General features: G+C 41.3%; 1 protein-coding gene across 3 annotated transcripts in view; it reads left to right on the forward strand.

Annotated features, from left to right (window-relative positions):
• ANO6 (anoctamin 6) overlaps positions 1–22,115 on the forward strand; it is a 200,644-nt gene that overhangs the window by 160,889 nt on the left and 17,640 nt on the right. For all 3 annotated transcript variants that reach the window (XM_060024616.1, XM_060024618.1, XM_060024619.1), the window contains 6 exons: positions 670–747; positions 5,862–6,087; positions 7,135–7,304; positions 7,500–7,597; positions 14,060–14,190; positions 21,429–21,634. In XM_060024616.1, coding sequence (XP_059880599.1) covers positions 670–747; positions 5,862–6,087; positions 7,135–7,304; positions 7,500–7,597; positions 14,060–14,190; positions 21,429–21,634 — 909 coding nt within the window. The remainder of the gene's footprint in view (positions 1–669; positions 748–5,861; positions 6,088–7,134; positions 7,305–7,499; positions 7,598–14,059; positions 14,191–21,428; positions 21,635–22,115) is intronic.

The raw sequence follows: 22,115 nt of genomic DNA on the forward strand, positions 1-22,115 counted from the left end.
TTCTCTGTGCCGTAGTTTCCCCAGCTATGACACAGGAATAAGAAAGTTGCTTCCTCATATGATTGTGGTAAGGATTGATTGAGTTAATAGATAGAACCTACTTAGAATAGCACCTGGCAGAGAGTAAATGCCATGTCCTTGTTTGCAGCTATAATCACACTGTTGATTTCATTTCTAGAAAAATCTACATATATTCATATAAACTATAAAATGGAAACTCTAAAACTTCACAGTTATACCTAATATACCTAAAGGTCAACCAGAAAACACACATTGGCTCCCTAGTACTTGCAGACATCTGTGAAACTTTCTGTCCTGCACAGACTCTGGGTTCTCACTGCAGTCACTTCTAAAATCTAAGACAAGCTCGAGAATGGTATTGTCAGATACCCAGACTCCTGAACTCAGATCGTGGCAGATAAACAGTTTATTATTCACATTTGCATTTTCAAAAACTATTACGAAAATGAACACTGAACACGTTTTGCTGTATGTATGTCTGAAATTGTTAACAAGCAAACATGCAAGTATGAGTAAGGAGGCTGTGTCTGAAAACTAATTGTTTTTAAAATTAAGCCTAGGATTCAGTGACCAATTAGGAGAAAAATCATTTCGTTGGAGGAATCCCTTGATTGACTAAACTTCTTTTTTTTTTTTTTTTTTAATTAGGAAGAAGAGCGTATTCCCTTCACCACCTGGGGAAAGTGTATACGTATAACCCTCTGTGCCAGTGCTGTCTTTTTCTGGGTAAGAATCTGCCACAGATTTTTCTACTGTCTAATTTTATATGTTGAGAAAACTGAAAGTCGAGCTGGAAACTGTAGTTTCATAGAGAAGATTGTTTCCAGAGAACAGCTCAGCCACCACATGGAGCAACTCTCAAGGTTTCACAATATCTTCTGCTGCCCGTGGCTTGTCGAGCTCCTTTCACCTCGTTTGTTTAAATCAGATCTGTGGTTCAGGATTTTCAAGTTTCTGATGAAGAGACCAGATGGGAGGCATCAAGAATTCTAAAATTGCCAAGAGTAACAACTAATATAAAATGTCTAGGAATAACCATAACAAAAAGATAATAGGAGCTATTAAAAAAAACATAAAAACTACTGAAAGACATAAAAGAGGCCTTAAACAAATGATTCTAGATAAAAAGACAATGTTTCTAAAATATCAGAACTTATGAAATTAGTTTGGGGTTTATTATGAATAAAATCATATTAGTAATATAATAAGTAATGTAATGAGAGTTTTATTAGCTCAAGAACAGCCAGCTTAGAGAACAGGACATGAAGCCCAGATTTGGACTCACTAATAATTTAATATATGAAAAGGAAGGCATTATAAATCAGAGAGATAAGTAAAGATCATTCAATAAATGGTAATGGCACACTCGTTAGCTATTTGGGAAAAAAGAAAAGATTGAAATCATGCTATGAACCACATAGTGTGATAAATTCCAGAAACATTAAAAAACATTTTAAAAAGTAATACCATGAAAAACTAGAAATAAATCTTGATGAATATGCAATCTCTAGATGTGGAAGAAGTTTCAGAGGAAAGTATTTAAAGATTTCCATACATCAAAAGTGTCCTAAGTTTAAACAAAACACCAGAGGAAATATTTGTTAACAAAAAGGGCAAAGGGCTAATTCCTTCAGTACGGAAAGACTTCAGAGCACTTCTAAGACAACAGCAAAAATCTCAGGAGCTGAGAAGGCAGAGAAGATGAATACACATTCAGAAAGGGACAAAATATTGTGGCAGATGTCAAACCTCAGTGGTAATTAAATCAGTGCACATTACAGTGAAATACAATTTTTCACCTGTCAAGTGATAAGCCTCTGTGTTTGTAAGGCTGAAGTGTCATAGTACTCCCATACCTGTGCTGTTGGACTTTTACGCTGCGCCAGCCTTCTTAGAAAGCAGCCTGGCAGCACATGTCAGAAGTCAGAAATATTCATATGCTTTAATCCACTAAGCCAGCTTTTAAAAACTTTTAATCAGGAAGTATTTCAAAATGGCAAGTAAAAGTCAGACATATATATATATATATATATATATATATATATATATATATACACACACACACATATATAATACATATATAATATTTTTGTTTATATATAAATGTTATATAAATATTAATTATACATACTATATTTATATATATAAAACCTCAGCCAAAATGTCCTCCTTCCAACCCTTCATACAGTAGAATATTGTGCAGCCATGAAAAAGTATGTCCACGAAAATATTTTATGACATGTAAAAATGTCATGATTATGATAGGCTTAAGAATAAAATTAATATGTGAAATATTTTTATATGAAAACAATGCATAGTTCTGAAGGAATTACACCTATGTATAGATGCATTTTTTTCCTATTTTTATTCTTCATTTTGATAGTTGGAGTCTTTCAATTGTAGGTGACAGAAAATCAATCTCCAATTGGTTTAAACAACAACCAAAAAATGGGGATGGGTGAGATTTCTTGGTTCCTGTAACTGAAAATCTCATGTCTGAGGTATGACTTCAGTCAAGAATAGATACTGTAGCCCAGATGATGTCAAGGCTGGTTTTGTTCTGTCTTCACTCTGTGTCCAGTGGTGTCCCAGCATGGTGCTTCTAGGCATCCCTCATGGGTGCAAGATGGCTGCAGCTTTCCAGATCTCACATCACATCCAAGCCAAGAAAGGTCTCTTTTAGCAGCATCCCCTGTTGACAGAGGAAGCTCATCTTTCACATGGGCATATCTCCTCACATCTTGGTGGCTCTTTTTTTTTTTTTTTTTTTGCGGTACGCGGGCCTCTCACTGCTGTGGCCTCTCCCATTGCGGAGCACAGGTTCCGGACGCGCAGGCTCAGCGGCCATGGCTCACGGGCCCAGCCGCTCCGCAGCATGTGGGATCTTCCCGGACCGGGGCACGAACCCGCGTCCCCTGCATCGGCAGGAGGACTCTCAACCACTGCGCTACCAGGGAAGCCCCTTGGTGGTTCTTAATAGGTTATTTGCCAATCCTTGAATCAGGTGCTGAGGCCAATAGGATGAGACACCTGTTTGTCTCAAACCAATTGGGATCTACATCTGGAGCCCTGGGGAGGGTGGGGCAGTCGAGCCCAAACCACTAGACTAAAAATAGAAGGGAGATTATTTACCCTAAAGCAAAATCTAGGTCCTCTTCTAAGACAGGGGACAGATCCAGGGCAGCAAAAGCAATCAGTGTCCACTACCAGGTACTTTCAGATTTTCTCTAATGAGCGTATATTAAAGTTATGATCAGAAAAGAGGATATGTAATCAACTTGAGGAAGGAGAATGAAAAGTTTTCCTGTCTCCTAAGAAATATTGAACCCATTAAGTGCTCTGAAGAAAAATGGAAACACGTCAAGTTTGTAAAAGTTCTGAAATGAATTAGAATTCATTTCATAAGCCACGTAGGGGGCAGTGCTATATAAAGGTTTGTGTATCTTTGGACTCTGAGTATCTCAGTTCTCTCACTTACTAGTTGCTTAATTTGGGACAAATAGCTTCATCTGTGTGTGGCTCTATTTCCTCATCTGTAAAAAGAGAATACTACCTACCTCACAGGATGGTTGTGAGGATTTAAAAAATATATGTGTGCTGAAGCAATAGTAAGCATTAAAGAATCTTACCTATTATGATTACTTAATATGTAATTTAAAAAATTAGTAGCAGAGTTTTAAAATATGTATATACTATCAATATTTAAATGGCCTGTATGTGTTATGATGAGAGGAAGACTCGATATACCTTCTCTAATACATTTTTCTCAGCCTTAATTAATTTTCACATCTAATCATACACACACACACACACACACACACACACACACACACAGTGTCATTCCTTTCACAAGTATGAAGCCTTAACTGTGAAGAAAAGGAGACAATGAGAGAGATTAAAGGAGCAAATATAATGCTTTCTCTACAAACTGATAGCTTAAAAAGTAAGAAAGACATCTTTTTAACACTTTGGTCACCATAATCATAGCTAATATTTAGACAGTACTTTTCATGTGCCAGGGCTTAATGTCCTAATTGTTTTTACCTGCAGTAACTCATTGAAGCCTCACAATAATCCTATAAATCAGTTGCTTTTACTATCCCCTCATTATATGGGTAAGGAAATTGAAACCCCCAAAGGCTAAGTAATTTGCACAAGGTCCCCCCAGCTAGCGGTGGAGCTGGGATTCGAACGCAGAAGTCCGGCCATGCTTGTGGATCACTCCCTCTACTGCCCTCCGCAGGTGGCAACCAGCCTCCCTCTGTGACTGTAAACAACATGACGTGATTTGCTTGGTACTGAAATTCATATTCTTTGTAGCTTTCTCTATCACGGCAGTCATCACGAGCCATCGGAGACATTGAATACATGCTTCTGGAGTGTGTCCAAGAAGGTAGATGTAAGGAAAGCAGTTTAAAAATGGGACCTTTGATGTACCTTGTTCAGTGGCCAGAGAAAACCTGCCTAGTAAGGAAGTGAAACCCTACCAGTCACACGCAGATTATGTTTCACACACCCCCACTGACCTTGGGGCTATGCAGTCAAAACTACAGTAGACAAGGAAAATGAATCCTGTGCAAGTGCAGGTATAAGTAACTGCCAGTTTAAGGTCTCAAGATCCGAGTACGAAAAGTGTGTGAAGCGTTTATCGTCAGAGACCTGCCTGCTGCCATTTCCAATAGTGACCTTGGGGCGTCTCTGCAGCTTCACTGGTCCTGTTCAGAATCCCCTCAGCTGCGGGAACGAAGACAACAGCCAGCACATGCTGACCCCTGAGTCAGTAATAGGTGCTCTGTTGGAAGGAAACATCCTCTTAATGGATTACAAATGAGCAAAACCCACTCATTCATAACCTAAATAATTCCATAATTATTATTCTACAAAGGGATGTTTTCACTGGTTCTGCTATCACAGACTTTTTTCTTCTACCAGAACATGCTACCAATTACTCCATTTTTACCCCATCTGAAGATTCTCTCTCTCTCTCTCTCCCTCTCCCTCCCTCCCTCCCTCTCCATCTCTCTCTCTCTCTCTCTCTCTCCATCTCTCTCTCCATCTCTCTCTCTCTCTCCCTCTCTCTCTCTCTCTCCATCTCTCTCTCCATCTCTCTCTCTCTCTCTCCCTCTCTCTCTCTCTCTCGCCCTCTCCCTCTCCCTCTCCCTCTCCCTCTCCCTCTCCCTCTCCCTCTCCCTCTCTCTCTCTCTCTCTCTCTCTCTCTCTCTCTCTCTCTCTCCCTCTCCCCCCCCCCTCTCCCTCCCTCTCTCCCTCTCTCTCTCTCCCCCCCTCTTTTTATTAGGCCTTCTTTTTTAGAGCACTTTTGGATTTACAGAAAAATTCACAGGAAGTACAGAGTTCCCACAGACCCTCTCATTCCCTGCTCACAGCTGCTCCTGCTGTTAATATCTTCCATTAGTGGGTGCACCAACTCTTTTTTTTTTTTTTTTTTTTGAGGTACACGGGCCTCTCACTGCTGTGGCCTCTCCCGTTACGGAGCACAGGCTCCGGACGCGCAGGCTCAGCGGCCATGGCTCACGGGCCCAGCTGCTGCGCGGCATGTGGGATCTTCCCGGACCGGGGCACGAACCCGTGTCCCCTGCATCGGCAGGCGGAGTCTCAACCGCTGCGCCACCAGGGAAGCCGCACCAGTTCTTTTGACTGCCATCATTTCTTCTCCCTTCTTTGAAATTTAACGTGCTTGATTTTCACCTCTCTTGTGGCATTTATGTGAGATTTACATCACTTCACAATGCATGTTGTCCATTTGAGCATGGGGCCAGTTTTTAAGTGTAAAAGTATAACCATTTGTGAGTCTCATGCTGCTGTGTTTATTGTGTTTTCAGATCCTTTTGATCATTGCTTCAGTTATCGGCATCATCGTCTACAGGCTCTCAGTGTTCATTGTATTTTCTGCAAAACTTCCCAAAAACCTTAATGGAACAGACCCAATCCAGAAGTATCTGACTCCACAGATGGCCACGTCCATCACCGCTTCCCTCATCAGCTTTATCATCATCATGATCCTGAACATCATATATGAGAAAGTGGCAATCATGATTACTAACTTTGGTAAGGTCCTGCTATATATATAGCATGATGTCTAAGCCATTTTTAGAATCAGGTAAAAATAGAGACTGTACGTTTTAGGCATTTCAATTCCAGTATGTTACCATTTTTAGAAACTTTCAAGTGTAAACATATTTTCTCCAGCCTGTACGAGAAATGAATTATCTCCTGCTTTGCATTAGTAAAAGGGACAAAGCAAAGACGATCATTATAAAGCCCAAGCTCTATGTAAACAGATCAGTGCTGAATAATATTTTCAGTTACATTAGCTCATGTACCCTATTGTTGAAAGTAAATGGTCTCTTTATTGCAAACAAGTGGAAGAGGGTCATGGTTCCAGTGGCAGATCTGCTCCTGCATTGCTGAGAGGACAAGCAATCACAGTGTTACGTGTCTTCCCCCCACGCTGTTCATATTAATATAGCTCCATTCTCATCAGCTCTGGCTTTTATAATAAAGGTTTCTTCTCTCTGGCTTGTATCCCAGGCAGCTGCTTAGTAGCCAAAGTTAAGTGCTTCCCACATGCTGCATTTGGCTGGGTCATTCTCCAAATGGTCATCTTTGGAGTGGTCATCTTCTGAAAATGATAAGACAGATTTAAATTCTAAACTAGAAGGATGACCTGTTTTGTCTTCCCCAGATGATTCTAGCAAGTTGCCCCGTGTTTTGTTTGTTTTCTTCAACAGGCCTACCTTATTGCAGTTCAGGAGGACAAGAGAATATCATTTAGCAGGCTGTTCAACTTTAATTTTCTGTCTTACGTTGAAAGAAGACAGTTCTTGCCTATTTGATATCATTGTGCTTATAAATTTTAAGGAAAAGTTGACTGTTTTCTGCCTTGTGGGACATTGTGTTCATGGGGGAGAAACTCTTACAACAATGTGTAAACTTGGAATTAACATAGTAGCTATATTAAGAAATTCAAAACAGCTGAAGTGGAAACTGTGAATTGTATTTTTTTTAATCATGTTAACTCATGTATCAGTGTCTTTGATTACCGTCTCAAAGCTGTTCACAATTTTAAAATCTTAACATTTCTTTTAACTACAGAACTCCCAAGGACCCAGACTGACTATGAGAACAGCCTAACCATGAAGATGTTCTTATTCCAGTTTGTCAACTACTACTCTTCGTGTTTCTACATCGCATTCTTTAAGGGCAAATTTGTGGGCTATCCAGGAGACCCAGTTTATTGGCTCGGAAAATACAGAAATGAAGAGGTGTGACTGTAGAATTGTGTTCTCTTGACAAGTTAAGCTGTCCCATGTTTTCTCTCAGTTGCTCAATGAAGAGTTTCTTCATTGTACATTCCTTAGATTTTTTTTTTAGCCTAAACAAGAATACCAGAAAAAATAAAATGAATGACTTTTTCATGTTAGACCCATTTAAATAGGACTTTCTTTTTAATATTTCAGTGTGACCCAGGTGGCTGTCTCCTTGAGCTGACAACACAGCTGATAATCATCATGGGAGGAAAAGCGATCTGGAATAACATACAAGAGGTGTTACTTCCGTGAGTACCGAGTTGTGTGATCTTAGGGATAGAACGGCCCACCCATCCAAGTCATTTCCCTGCATGTCTAGCTGCATGCAGCCACCTCTAAAATGGAGTAGACCCTCTGCTTATTAAAGGTCTCCAGATAAGATGATCCAACCAACAGGGTACATGTATCCAGTGTTTAATAATTATATTTTAAAACCTCCTTCTTTATATTGAACAAAAATCCCCATCTGCTGTAGTTTTTGCCTTGTAGCCCATTGTTGGTGGCTGTTGGATCATAGCCCTTTGAGCGATGGCTCTTGTTGGAGCTTTGAACTAAGTTTTTCCACAACTTCTTACAACTCTCTCCTCCTTTTATACATGCATTTAAAAACCAGTAATAGTAACTTGCTGAGTTCTAGTATGTGCCAGTCACTGTCTTAAGTGCTTTATTTATCCCTGTCATTTAATCATGCAAACAATCCTTATTTTTACCTCCCTTTTGCAAATGAAGAATCTGTGTTTTAATGAGGTTAAGTGATTTGCCCAAGTTCATGTAGCCAATAAGAGGCTACTGTGGGGTTCAGATGTAAAACCCCATGGCTCCAAACCCACGTGCTTTGAAGAACAGAGGTTCTCTTATGGTCCTGAGGCACCAGGTTACATAGCATGTTGAGAGACGGATGTCTAAAATAACTACAAAAGTTTTGACTTACTGTTCTTTTCCTAGAAATGAGAAGAACAGATGTTAGCTGAGGTCACCCCGTCCTTTTAATTTTCGCATAAGTCCGATCCCATATCAGAGTGGACAAGTCCAGTGCCATCTGCAATTTCTGCATATTTCAAGGAGCTTATTGTATTAGTGTTCTGTTGCTGCTTCAACAAGTATCCCCAAACTCAATGGCAATAGGAAGAAAATAGGGGGAAGAAGCCCCACAAAACAACAACGAATTTACTGTCTTGTGGTTCTGGAACTCAGAAGTCTGCAGAGGTCTCACTGGGCTAAAGTCAAGGTGCTGGCAGGGCTGTTTCCTTCAGGCTCTGTGGTAATCTGTATCTTTGCCTTTTCTAGCTCCTAGAGGCCACCCGCATCCCTTGGTCCGTGACCTCCTTTCTCCATCTCACAGCCAGCAAGATTGCAGGTCTGTGACTCTTTTCTGTGGTCACATCTGCCTCCATCACTCCTCCCTTCTCTTCTGCCTCCGTCTTCCACTTTTAATGACCCTTTGATTACACTGGGCCCACCTGGATAATCCAGGCTCGTCTCTGTTAGAGTCAGCTGATTATCAACCTTCACTGCATCTGCAACCATAATTCGTATGTTCTGGGTATTAGGATATGGACATCTTTGGGGGGACCGTTTTTCTGCCTACTACATTAACCTTTCAAGATAATTTCTGGCTCTGAGTTTCTGTTCTCACGAAACTGTTGATCTCTCTTCTGTCTTGCCTCCCTCTCCTGTACTTTCTGCCCCTGCCAGCCTGAACCAGAGCGCAGCCTTCTCAGTGACCTGCAAAACCACTCACACGAGCAGGACCTGCTGATGTTTTGGGGCATGGAGGAGAAACTCAAACAACTTGAATTTCGAAACGCACAACCTCCATCTTTTTAGTCCCTTATCCCACTACACACCTGGGAATTTTGCTGCTGTTGTTGTTTACTTATCACCCTTCTTTGTAGGCTCCAGAATCCTGCCATTCCGCCCCGTCTGCCTCCCGTCACGTCCAACTTCCTTCTCATTCTTTCTCTTCCCTCCCCTAACCTTTCTTCTCTCTCCCTCATTACCAAGTTTCTGTTCATTCTCTTTGTAGAGCAGTTAAATTCTTTTTTTTCTTTCTGTTTTTGTAGAACAGAACCCTCTGGGTTTCCGTGTGTCCTTCCACATTTCTTCACCAGGGCTTTATCCTCCATCTTCAGTGAGAATTATCAGTGTCTGTCTGTAAACAAAGACATCTCCCTTTTCCCCACTTCAAACCGTCCCCCTCAAAAAAAGATTCTGATCTTAGCTGTGAAATGAATATTTTTTTGCCCTGCTGTGCAGTAGACAGCCCTTACCTTGGGCTCACAGTTAGGTTTTTCCCAATGAGTAAAAGTAGGTCATGTGCAAATAATACTATGTTTCTATGTGAAAATAAATATATCAAATAGAGGAAAGGCTTATTAACTCATTACCAAAAAAAAAAAAAGCATTTTCTGAAGGAAATAGGTTAACTATTTAACACTAAATTTTTATGAATAATTTGTTGTCAGTGAGCTATTTTCTGATGTAAACAATCAAGGGGAAGAGTATGTTTCCTAAACGGGTACTCACTGAGAAATTCATCCAAAATGAAACTTGTTCACATGAAATATTTAAAAACAAAGGATGTATTATAGTATCTGTGGTCTGTTCACTTCAAGTAAGCACATTGTTGCAAGTTCCAGTGAGGTGAACTTCGCCTTCAGATATTTCTACTACTAGCCTTGTTTGAAAACTCGGAGCACTAAATCAGCGCTCCAGTACCAGTCCATGGCCCGGGGGTTGGGGATACCTGCGCTAAATGTTAGGCAAATTAGAGAGTGGGTTGGGTTCTTCCCATCACTGCTTCTGCTCTTTGTAAAGGTGCCAGTTTCCTTCCTACTTTTTCATACAAACTTTTAACATACTAAAGATATATCAGTTACTTTTGCTACCCCAAACTACACCCATCCCAATAATACATAGGAAGGGAAAAGAAAACTTATAAAATTTAGTAGCTATTTTCACACCATTTAAATATGTCAAAAGGAACATAGTGAAATGAATTTCACCATATACTTACCTGCCTCCACCCCCAACTCCACTTGGGGTCCTTGACTAGGATTCTCAGAGCAAATGAAGGCCACGTGGTGCTGTGATCCAGGCTCCATCTGTGGGGGTGGGGGGGGGTCTCTCCAGCACCGGGGTCAGCACCTGGCATTTAGTAGGTCTTCAGTAAGAGCCAACTGAGTGAATGAGTGACTCATATGCTTCAAATACAAACATCAGTAAATTAATAGAATTGTTTGTTGGACCCTGAGAAGAAGCTTAGAGCCCTTTGGCCTTCCTAGCCTCACTTTTTTGATAGTTGGGGCATGCCTGGGAATTTTATTCTGTACTTGACAAAAAGGCTAGTACAACTCCTGTATTAAGCCTCTTGCTCTGGAGAAATTTTATGATAAAATGTTAAGAAAAATAGAGTTAAATATCCAAAATGCCTTAGCATTGTCCTTTGCTGTTTAGATAATGGGTGGCTGTAATTTTCTTCTTTGTATATTTTCTATATTTTCCTCAATGAATATTCGCTATTCAGATAATAAGAAAAAGCAAACTCTTAACAAGGGAAATGTCTCTTCTCAAGATATGATTTGGCTAGAGAGTGAATCAGAGACGTACAATAAGAGAATCGTAAATGCAGGGATCCCTCACTCTACACACTCGGTCTTAAAATTCAGGAACAGTAAACTCAGGAGCAAAATAGCTTCAGATGGTGAAGGATGCTTGTATTCAAAATTAGCCAGTGGCAATGTCCTAAACAAATGGTGATTAGTATGTGGATTAAATATGATAATGAGGAGACAAAGACAAAATGGGGCGTAAAGGGCTTCACACCATGCTTTACACATAATAAGTACTCAGTAAAGAGCAATTTGTTATGATACTGTTACACTAATACGCATGGTCAATTGCTAAGAAAATTATTTTGTAACCCCTGGTAGAGGGAGGAAGCTTCCAGCCTTGGCCAGGGGAAGAAGTATCCAGTGTCTGTACTTTTCTAAAGTTCTATATGTGATTCTCATGTGCAGTCAGACTGATATCCCTGTACTAGAGTCATAACCCAATAGAATATCCAAAAGACCAAGGGCAGTGATGAATGGACTGCAACCCAAGATTTCCTGCTACAGATGAGTGGTTCAACTCAGACTGAACAAGAGGCTCAGAGTCGAAGATCAGAAAAGCAAGCTAGTCATTTCTTCTCATTTGACCTAATATGATTGGTGGCGGGGGAGGCAGGCAGTGCAGTACAAGAAACAAGTACCAGATGAGTTGGTCATGCAAGTGGCTGCCAGGACAGAAGTTTCATCCTGAATCCAAGTCATCATGGGTTTGGGTCCCCGATAGTAAAAGACCTGCTTCTCTGGGGCATGGAGAGGATTCGCAAGAGGCTGAGGCTGGAAGTATGAGGCAGAGTGAAAAGTAAACCAGTAGAAAGCAGTGATCTTGAGTTTGGGTGTCACGATGGGTGATGGATGTGTGCGGTCCTCGGTGCCATGTGCGCGACAAGGCCCCTGGAATGTCTGTAAAACTGCGGATTCCTGGCCAAACCTCAGACTTGACTGATCACAGAGCTCTGGGTTGTGGCCTAGGAAGGAGCACCAGGCAACCAGCGTTCCACATCATTCTTGTAAGTGCTGGAGTGAGATCCGAGTCAGGATGCTGAGTCACTTAGGCTGCATTTACTGTTGGCCTCAGCCAGTTAGGCTGTGTTGGTCAAAAGATGATCCCACACGGGGATTTTGATGTGTTAGGAAGTTTCCTAAATACCTCACCTGTTCTGAATCTAATCCTGATAACAAGCCTGGGCAGTGTAGGTTTTATCACCCCATTTTATGTGAACTTTGACTGAAGTTAAATAACGAATAAGCAATGAAGTGTGGATTCCGATGCAGGAGTGTCTGAGTCCATATCCCCTCCACTTCCACAGCCTCCTGCTATTCCCCTAATGTCATAGAAGAAAGAAGTGGGGAAAGATTGTGAAGCCAGGACCATGTTTCACTGTAGAGAAATCTCCCCTTAGCAAACCTTGGGGGAGTGGTCAGTGAACAGTTAACACTGAGATCAGTAGCAACGGGCAACCCATCGTGGTCAGTTTTTTTTTTTTTTTTTTTTTTTTTTTTTTGGTGGTACGCGGGCCCCTCACCGTTGCGGCCCCTCCCGCTACGGAGCACAGGCTGTGGACGCGCAGGCTCAGCGGCCATGGCTCACGGGCCCAGCCGCTCCACGGCATGTGGGACCCTCCCGGACCGGGGCACGAACCCGCGTCCCCAGCATCGGCAGGCGGACCCCCAACCACTGCGCCAGCAGGGAAGCCCATGGTCAGCTATTTTTAATTCCCCTCTTAACACTGTGTGTGTGTGTGTGTGTGTGTGTGTGTGTGTGTGTATACACACGCATGTTCACGTGCAATGTATACAGTGGTCTTTACAGTGAAATCCACACAAACGTGCTGTGTCGTCAGCTGGAGCTTAGCCAGATGCTAAGTTGTTTGTAGTTGTTGTGCGTCTTCTGATGAAGTCGACAAGTAAACCACAAGCCAGCTGTTGCTTCGGGACAACAGCCCTGTAGGCTACAGGTGCACACCTTGTTTCACTGCCAACTGTTCCCGATTTCTTTTCAGTTCAAATTGCCATTAAAAAAATGGGGACGGGGCTTCCCTGGTGGCGCAGTGGTTGAGAATCTACCTTCTAATGCAGGGGACTCGGGTTCGAGCCCTGGTCTGGGAGGATCCCACATGCCGCGGAGCAACTAGGCCCGTGAGCCACAACTACTGAGCCTGCGCGTCTGGAGCCTGTGCTCTGCAACAGGAGAGGCCGCGATAGTGAGAGGCCCGCGCACCGCAATGAAGAGTGGCCCCCACTTGCCACAACTAGAGAAAAAGCCCTCGCACAGAAACGAAGACCCAACACAGCCATAAATAAATAAATTTTTTAAAAAGAGGTATCTCTAAACATTAAAAAAAAAAAGTGGGGATGCGTTCATTTGGCTCACAAGCTTCTGAGAAAGAAAAATGCATAACCCAAGAGGAGACACCAGGCTGCTCTGCGGAGCAGCATCCAGTAGGGGGCAGAGCACTGGGCCGCCAGTTGGGGCTGTGTTTCCTGCAAGCTCTGCACTGACTTTGAGGAAGCATGTCACTCCTTTGGTCTTTAATTTGTTCAGCTGAAAGTAGGGTCTTGGACCTGTTTTATCCGGTGTCAAAGTATGTCCCTTTTCTGCTCCGTGCCCCTCAGTGGCTCCCCACTTCCTTCAGAGTGAAAAACGGCCCAAATCCTCACCGTGGTCTCTTAGGCTCCACCCCCTGCCACCAACAGACTTATTTTCCTCTTAGCCCCGGACCACACTGGCCTCCATGCTTTGTTTATTTTCTCTGGCGATTTTCAGTCTGGAAAGACCATCTTCGATAATAGCAGGGAAATGGGGGAAAAAAAAAAAAGTTAATCAAATGAGGGAAAGTATCTTTTAAAAATTAAAATGCCCACATGAAAAGGAGGTAGGAGGAAAAATCATAGTAGTTACAATTTGGATAAAGCCAGGTATGTAGTCAATACTATTTTTCAAAATATTTTGGGGTAGGGAGGCAGAAATAAAAAGAAATTGAGCATGAAAACAAGAAATTAAATTCTTGGGAAGATGATGTGTTCAGCTCGAAACATCAGTAATACTTTTATGCCCTTGGTCTGACAATATTCTGATTGATAATTTGATCTTTTTGGCAGCTGGGTCATGAATCTAATTGGACGATGTCGCACAGTTTCGGGAGCAGAAAAGAAAGCCCCACGATGGGAACAGGACTACCATCTGCAGCCCATGGGCAAACTGGGATTATTTTATGAATACCTTGAAATGAGTAAGTCGCTAATGAGATTTTGGGTGATATGAATTATACTGGAACATGTTTTGGATTCCAAAAGCATCGATTATAGAGCCGGATAATTATCTAGCCTGTTGAAATGAAGAGGAGTCCGATTTTCTCCACTAGATAAAATTATACAATCAGGCTTTCAAATAAGGTGACTGTGTGTATCTTTGTCAACATTTATGTTGTGCAAAGCTGAAGATTTATTACCCAGCAATGAAATGGAATATTAATCGAGGTATGTCTTCACCGTTGATTGTTGGAGGATTCTAACCATGTTGTCTAAGAACGAACTCAGAGCTATTATTAGATGTGACTCAGCCTGGGCTGGAGTCCATGCAGCACAGCTGCTGGCCAATACCCTTCTGAACAGTCGTATAAGCAAGCCTGTGCAGAAAGCCCGTGGGAGCAAGGGTCACAGGGTCCCCCCCTCCTCCACATCTCACACTTGCCTTTGACATTATATCTATGTCTTCTGGCCAGTGGTTTCTGCCTGGCTCCTTGAATGACCTCAGGGCAAATCACTGGCTTGAATTCGGAACTATTTTGTTGGCCTGGAATTAAGATTTAGCACAGGTCTCCTCCTTCTCGAATGTCTTTGTGCATTTCTGTAGTATTTACTTGGGCTCTGTTTCTCTTCAGTTGAACTTGATTTTGAGCTCTCAGTTGCCTTTAAATGGTTGCATCTCAAAATAGATTTCCATAGGAAACACCATCTTTTCTATTACGCATGACACACTTTTATCTAATAGAAGGCTAACAATAGACATGTTTTGTATCTGTGCCCTTTCAGCTCACCACTGTGTTGAATTACAGTTTTTTAAGCTTAGGAGAACAGGAAAGGATTTTGACAGGCTTTGCATTTATGCATGGGGGTTTGTGTATTTGTAGAGACACCCCTTTGTGGTTCCTGTTTGTCGGTCTGCAGATAGAGGGAGGTTTTTATTAAATCACATTCTATATACAAAATAATTGCTTTTAAAAATATACATTATACATGGAAACGCACCTGCTTCCTTCAGTGAGTGAAAGGTTCATCTTGTAGCTTCTTCAGTCAACAATGCTTTGCGGCCGGGAGTCTGATTTGAATTTCATTTTTGCTTTTGTTATGTTTCGTGACCAGGTTCCATTAAGGGTGTAGCTGCAGTAAATAATGTAGAAGCTATGTTTATTTATTTATTCTGTTTATTTTTAAAAGAACTATAAGACAATTACCTGTTATTCCAAAATGAGACATAATTGTAAATATTTCTTATTGGAGCTATTATCAGCGTTAATAATAACAGCATTCTGTGGCAGAATATCATTTGTTATTTTAACACAAAAAAAAAACTTGGAAAAGTTATTTTTACTGTGTTTAGTCAAATAAATGGTATTGAAAGGAAAAGTTATATAGTCATGCTTTGGGGAGAAATTGATAGGACTTGTAGAATTTCATAGTCTCATTAAAATAATTACCAACTAAATAATTTGGCCTCACATGGATGGACCTAGAGATTATCAGACTAAGTGAAATAAGTCAGACGGAGAAAGACAAATATCATGTGATATCACTTATATGTAGAATCTAGAAAGATGATACAAATGAACTTACTTACAACACAGAAACAGACTCACAGACATAGAAAACAAAATTATTGTTACCAAAGAGGAAAGTGGGGGAAGGATAAATTAGTAGTTTGGGATTAACAGATCCATACTATTGATACTTTATATAAAATAAACAACAAGGTCCTAATCTTTAGCACAGGGAACTATATTTAAAAATAATAATAATAAAATAATTCAGCCTCACACTACCCTATAAGAAAGGATGGAATAACAGTGGTTATAGAGAGATTAAAAAAAATTTTTTTCTTTTCCATTATGGTTTATTACAGGATATTGAATATAGTTCTTGTGCTATACAGTAGGACCTTGTTGTTTATCTATTTTATATATAATAGCTTTTATCTGCTAATCCCAAACTCCTAATTTATCCCTCCCCCAGTTTTTTAGATTTATTAAATTGTTTTCCTATTATCCAAATAATCCTTAATGAATTAGAAAAATCAATCAGTTTCTGAGAGTAGGCAATCTGTTATTCTGTATTCAACACCAGAGTGAAATCTATGTTTTGTTCTTTTGGTTTGTGGGAGATAGAATTTCCAAATGCCTTTTGAATTATTTTTGTTCCTCTAAAATAAACATAGGGTGCCTTTGGGGGTGAGCTCATCCCCACAGTTTCCTCCTTCCAATTTTCCCTGTATTCGTTAATGACAGCACCATCTACCTTTTTAATTCTGCATCTTGGCTACTGAAGGGAAACATCTTCTGACAGACAGCACTGGAGACTTCCACCCTTGCATAGTTAGGCCTTGCACCCAGCCACCAGCTCTGGTCCCCTCTGCCCCGTGGAGGGAACTCCAACTCCCCTCTGCCTGAAAACCCTTTCCCTTCTTTTCTACCTGGAAGAGTTCCTAGCTAGCCTCAGCAGGAACCCTCAACTTTTCACACAGTTTCTGCTCTCTTCTCTAGGCATCAATAGCACTTGACTCTTGTCTTGATGGTATGTGTGTTCATGCCTCTCTCCCTGGCTAGACTGGTCCTGTTGGAAGTTAGCACTCAGGCCTTTACATCTTTCAGTCCTCAGCTGGGACACCACTGCCTGGACCCTCATAAATATTTAAGTGACTTGAGCTTGGAGTCCCAACACACCCAAATACAACTGTTGGTTGAGTTTACAGTAGCATTGCCCCAGCGACCCCCGCCAGGTTCTGTAGGGGCATATGTGTTTTGAGTGAAATTTCTTTATTTTGTTTAGTGAATTCCCCACCATCCTTTGAGATTATTAGAGTAAGCCTGGGTTGTTAACCAGAATTGCCTCCCCAGATGTATGGTCCTGACTTCTGAGAACTTAGACTTGGGGCCTAAGACAAATAGTCTGTCAGTCTTAAAATCTGAAAAGCCACAGGATACCGTTTTGTATGTAGAGCACCGTACAGCACAAACACCAGTCTCTCGAGAACTTGGTGATGCCTTCCCAGTGGGCGGGTGCTCCAGATGAAATGCAGTAAAGTGATGAAGTGGGCCCTGCTTGTCTCTGGTACTGCCTCTCACCCTTGCATGTTCACTTGATCTCACCTTCATATATAATTTTCTCCATTTAATTTACTGTAATTAATACCACTTGTTCTTTAACATCTCCTTGCACCTACCCCTCTCTTTCCCTCTCTCTCCAGTGCTACACCCTCCCAGGCCTCCTCTGCACTCTCCAGGACCAGGCCTGTCTTCCCCCACTCCCCCATCTCTGCTCTATTTCTTCCCACCACCTGCATCGACATTTCCTCATCTTTGCAGGATGAACTTTCCAAAATGGCAACTAGGTGACTGGCGAGGATTTGTAGGCCTCTCATCTCTTTACTCATTTATTCATTCATCCATCCATCCATCTAACAACGATTGAGCAACTGCTTTACCAAACACTGTATCAGTTGCTGGGGATACCAAGAAAAGTTAAGACTTGGTGTCTGGCCTCCCAGGGCCAAGCAATGGATGGTGAGTACTTGGTGGATTGCTAAGCAGGTGAACACAAATGAGACTTCCTAGAGCAGGTGATATTTAAGCTGGGTTTTGAAGGGTGAATGGAAGGTAGCTAGCTAAAGTGTGATAGAGGTGATGGACATTTCATGCAGAGAGCTGGGTGCAATTTCAAGTACAAGGGCATGAAACAGCGTGGCCAGTTCAGAGAGCGGCAAGTAAACAAAGCATGGCTAGAACAAAGGATCCATAGGGGGGAATATCAGGTAAGCAAGGGCTGTATCATGGTGGGTCTTGTGTGCTTAACCAGGAGACTTGAACTTATCCTTAAAGAAACAGGGATACTTTGGAATATTTGTAAGCAAGAGAATTGCATTGTGTTTATGTCCAAGAAGATCAGATTATTCTGGTAGCAGAATGAAGATAATATTTTGGGTGGGGCCTGCATTTGGTGGGGAGAGGGTATTTCAGGGGGGGCTACACCAGGTAACCCACACAACAAGTGGTAAGCACCTACATAGAGGCTATGGGCTGAGGAAAAGGAGACAGATTTGATAGGTGTTCAAGAGATGACTAGTATGGCAGGTGAGGAATAGAATTGTGAAGATAAATTCTAGGAGAGAGAATATGCAGGGTGGACTGTAAGGAGAGGAGTTGGTTTTGAAGAAATGGTTCTGTGTTGGATATTTTGAGTGTGAGGTTTCTATGAGACATCTGAGAGGCGATGTCTGTTATTAAGTTGGATCTCCCGAAACTCAGAGGAGCTACGGGTGAGACCATGTGGGTGATTCGGGCATGCTAGGCAGAGAGTTGATGATGAAGCCCTGGGGAAAGGGGCGTTTAAAGGGTAAATGGGAGAAGAAAAATCCCCAAAGAGAAAGGAGAATAGCAGAACAGTTGAGAGAAAACTAGCAGAGAAGGCTATCAACTTGCTTGAAAGGGATTCAAATATTGACTAACGGAGCATAATGCAAAGGGGTAGGGGGAGGCAAAAAAGCAAGAGCTAATAAAGTCCCCTTAATGGCCGGGACTGTGGGAAAAAATACAAGAAGCACTATAGTTAGATATCTTTAAAAATTTATATCTGTGTGTGTGTGTGTGTGTGTGTGTGTGTGTGTGTGTACACACACACTTCTACCTTGGCTTTTTAAAACTATTTAAATAAACAGAAATCAAGGGCAAAAAACATTCCACAGAGAGGAAAATATTTGGCCATATCAAAAGCTGTTGGGAGGGGGCAGGGGGCGGGGTGGGGGGCACTGCGGGGGGCGGGGGGAAGCTGCCTAGTAATCAAATAAACACGGACTGAAAAGTACATTTGGCTTTGGCACGCGCAGCCACCAACAGAGTTAGCAAGACGAGTGCAGTGGTGAGGGCCACAGAGGCTGCAGAGCTTTGAGTGATGGAGAAATCATCAGCGCAGGTGAATTTCAAGAAACTTGACTTTAAAGTGAAGAAGAAAGCATAGAAAGGATCAGAGAGCAATTCAGGGTCATGAGAAAGTTTCAGGCAAGGGTTGTTTTTGTTTTCACAATGGATGTTTTTTTGCCTTGCTGAGCTGATAGGCCTTTGTTTTTGTTCTTGGTTTCAAAAGTTGTTTAGAAAGTTCTTCTCACTTGAATATCAGAGCAGATTATACCATGCTGGTTTTTTTCTGGTGCTTTAATTAAAAATGTTTAATGCATCGAATTTATTTTGATATCAAAAGTGAGGACTCCATACCAGCTCTTCTAATGATTTAGCTAATTACTCCATTACTTGAATCCACTGATTTGAAACATCATTTTTATAATATACTAAAATCCCATGAATATCTGCATCTATTCTTGAAATCTATTTAATTCATACTATCTATTAATGCACTAGTTCTGAACTGTTACCATAGCAATATAATACACATTAATATGTCTGAGAGCTGGTCCCATTTTATCCTTTTTCAGAAATATCCCTAACACTGTCACTTTAAACATCCCTCCTCATTATTTCACTTGTGTACTTGTATATATTTCTTGAAGAACTTTAGCATCACCTTTCAGCTTTTTTTCTTAAATCCACTTGGGATTATTAACTAAATTTGCATTCAAATTCTAAACTTTATTTTGGAGAAAAAAATCTGACATGTCCCCAAACTTGAGTCTTCCCAGTTAACAATATGGTGCGTCCATTCATTCATCATTATTTGTTGTTCTTTATTTTTTTAAGTCAATTATCATAACCATCTTAACATTTCTCACTAATTTATTTCTAAACAGTCTGTGCCTTTGTTGTCTTTATGAATGGTATCTTTTCTCCTCTGGATTTTTAACTGGCTTTACTGCTAATAAAGTCCTAATTTCTGGCTTCTCTTCAATAGTAAGGAGATCTGGCAGCCCTGGGCCCTCGTTCCAATATGGTGCCTCTGAGCAGTTCCTTCCATTAGGACATCCACTTGCCAGTTTGCCAGTTACTGTACCCATTCCACACATTTCTGTTACCTGCCTGGCCCCTGGAGGTGGACGACTTCATTTAGGGTTGGGTGAATCATGGACACAGATGTTGACATCAGTGCTCGGTGACATGCTGCTGGCTCTATAACGTCACAAACTCTGGTCCTTGCCTGTGTGATTTCTCTGAATACAGCGGCTCCTGCCTGGCCTGTAGACTGGCCAGATCTTTCCAACCCTGACTGCTTTTCTGTGACACTTTCTGGCCTCTCATATCAGAAGCGATTGCCAGCTTCTCCTACCCAGCCACCGCCTCCAGAGTCTTGCCCTTCCTGGCCGGAGCGATCCCTGCCCCTTGGCTGAGCAATAGCCCTAAAGGGCCTGCTTAGGGCCCTTTTCCTCTGATCCACTGTCTTAGTTACATCCCTATGCTAGTTCACTTGAAATGTCTGCCAGTTAGGAGAGAAGGGTGTGAAACTTCTTTAGATCTCTGGCCTTATCATAGCTAACCCTACCTTCCCGTGGTACAGCTTCCCCCAGATCTCTGCTGCCCCATCTATAGCGAAGCCACGTAAATTACAGACAAAGGGAAAGAACTTCTAAGCCACCACCCCAATTTTGACTTACTGTGACCACATAGACTGCAACAATATCGAAATAAAAGTTCCTGAGAAAGGATTATATTTTGACTTATTAAGACACTTACTGCATACATTTCCATCATTTGTAATAATATACCAAATTCTCTGAATGTGCTGCGCTTGCGTTCACAGACTCAGGGGAGCTTGTGCATTTGCTTATTTTCAGCATATTTCCTCCAGCATTCTCCAAACATAGGCTTCCCAAATTTACATTCGGTACATTTCTTATTTCTTTTTAGCTCGTTAGGTATTTCCACAATATTCCTTTTCTGTTTTTTAACCCTAAATCACAAATCCTCTTCCAACATTCTGTTACTTCTACACTGACAATGAAGAATATGCTTAGAGTATCCCAAGTTTATTACTAGCAAATAACTGTGGTTGATTAAAGATTTTTAAATATGTTATTCCTATGAAGTGTATATATGTGAAAGAAACAGGCTATCATTAGTCTTCTCTCCAGAGGTTTTATATTTGTCTTTTGTTTGGATTCTTTCACTGTTGAACATTATTATTACCACGAATGTCTTTTCTCTTTGGGATGTAGCTCACTGTTTGCCTTTCTCTTTCTTAATAAGAGTAAAGGAATATGTGTTGTCCTTCCATCCATCCACCACTCCATGATGTATGTCCCTTCCATTGACAGTTATTCAGTTTGGGTTCGTCACCTTATTTGTGGCCTCTTTTCCACTGGCCCCTCTGTTGGCTCTGGTGAACAATATATTGGAAATAAGAGTGGACGCGTGGAAACTGACTACCCAGTATAGACGCATGGTGCCAGAAAAAGCCCAGGACATCGGAGCATGGCAGCCCATCATGCAAGGAATAGCAATTCTGGCTGTGGTGACCAATGTGAGTAAATAGGCTTCACAGGGTAAAGACCTTGGAAAGTCCAAAAATGCATTAGGGTTGCTTCCTAAGGAATCCAGTGTTTGGTATTTCATGATATGGGAGGAAGATGCTAATACTGTCATTCATATAAACAACATAGTTGCTATAACTGTAATTGTTATTTTTTAATGTATTTTGTTTATTCTACATTATGTATTATTACTGGTGAATTACAAGACCTCTTACAGAGGCAGCTGCTAAGGATAGTGACCATTAAGCTATTGTTGCTCATTTGCTAGTTTTTATTCAACAGAAACATGGTAATAGTATTAACAGTAAGTACTATTTTAATCCTCACATGACTATAAAAGGAGTTACCCAACAGTGCTTTTATAATGGAGATAGAAATCAATCCATTTAGAGTTTGAAGACCCTAAAATAATAACAATCATGCCACCATATTCTACTGTATATTCCAGACGACGAATTGAAAATAGGAACT

Source organism: Delphinus delphis, chromosome 11 (assembly GCF_949987515.2).
Source record: "Delphinus delphis chromosome 11, mDelDel1.2, whole genome shotgun sequence".
Taxonomy (NCBI): domain Eukaryota; kingdom Metazoa; phylum Chordata; class Mammalia; order Artiodactyla; family Delphinidae; genus Delphinus; species Delphinus delphis.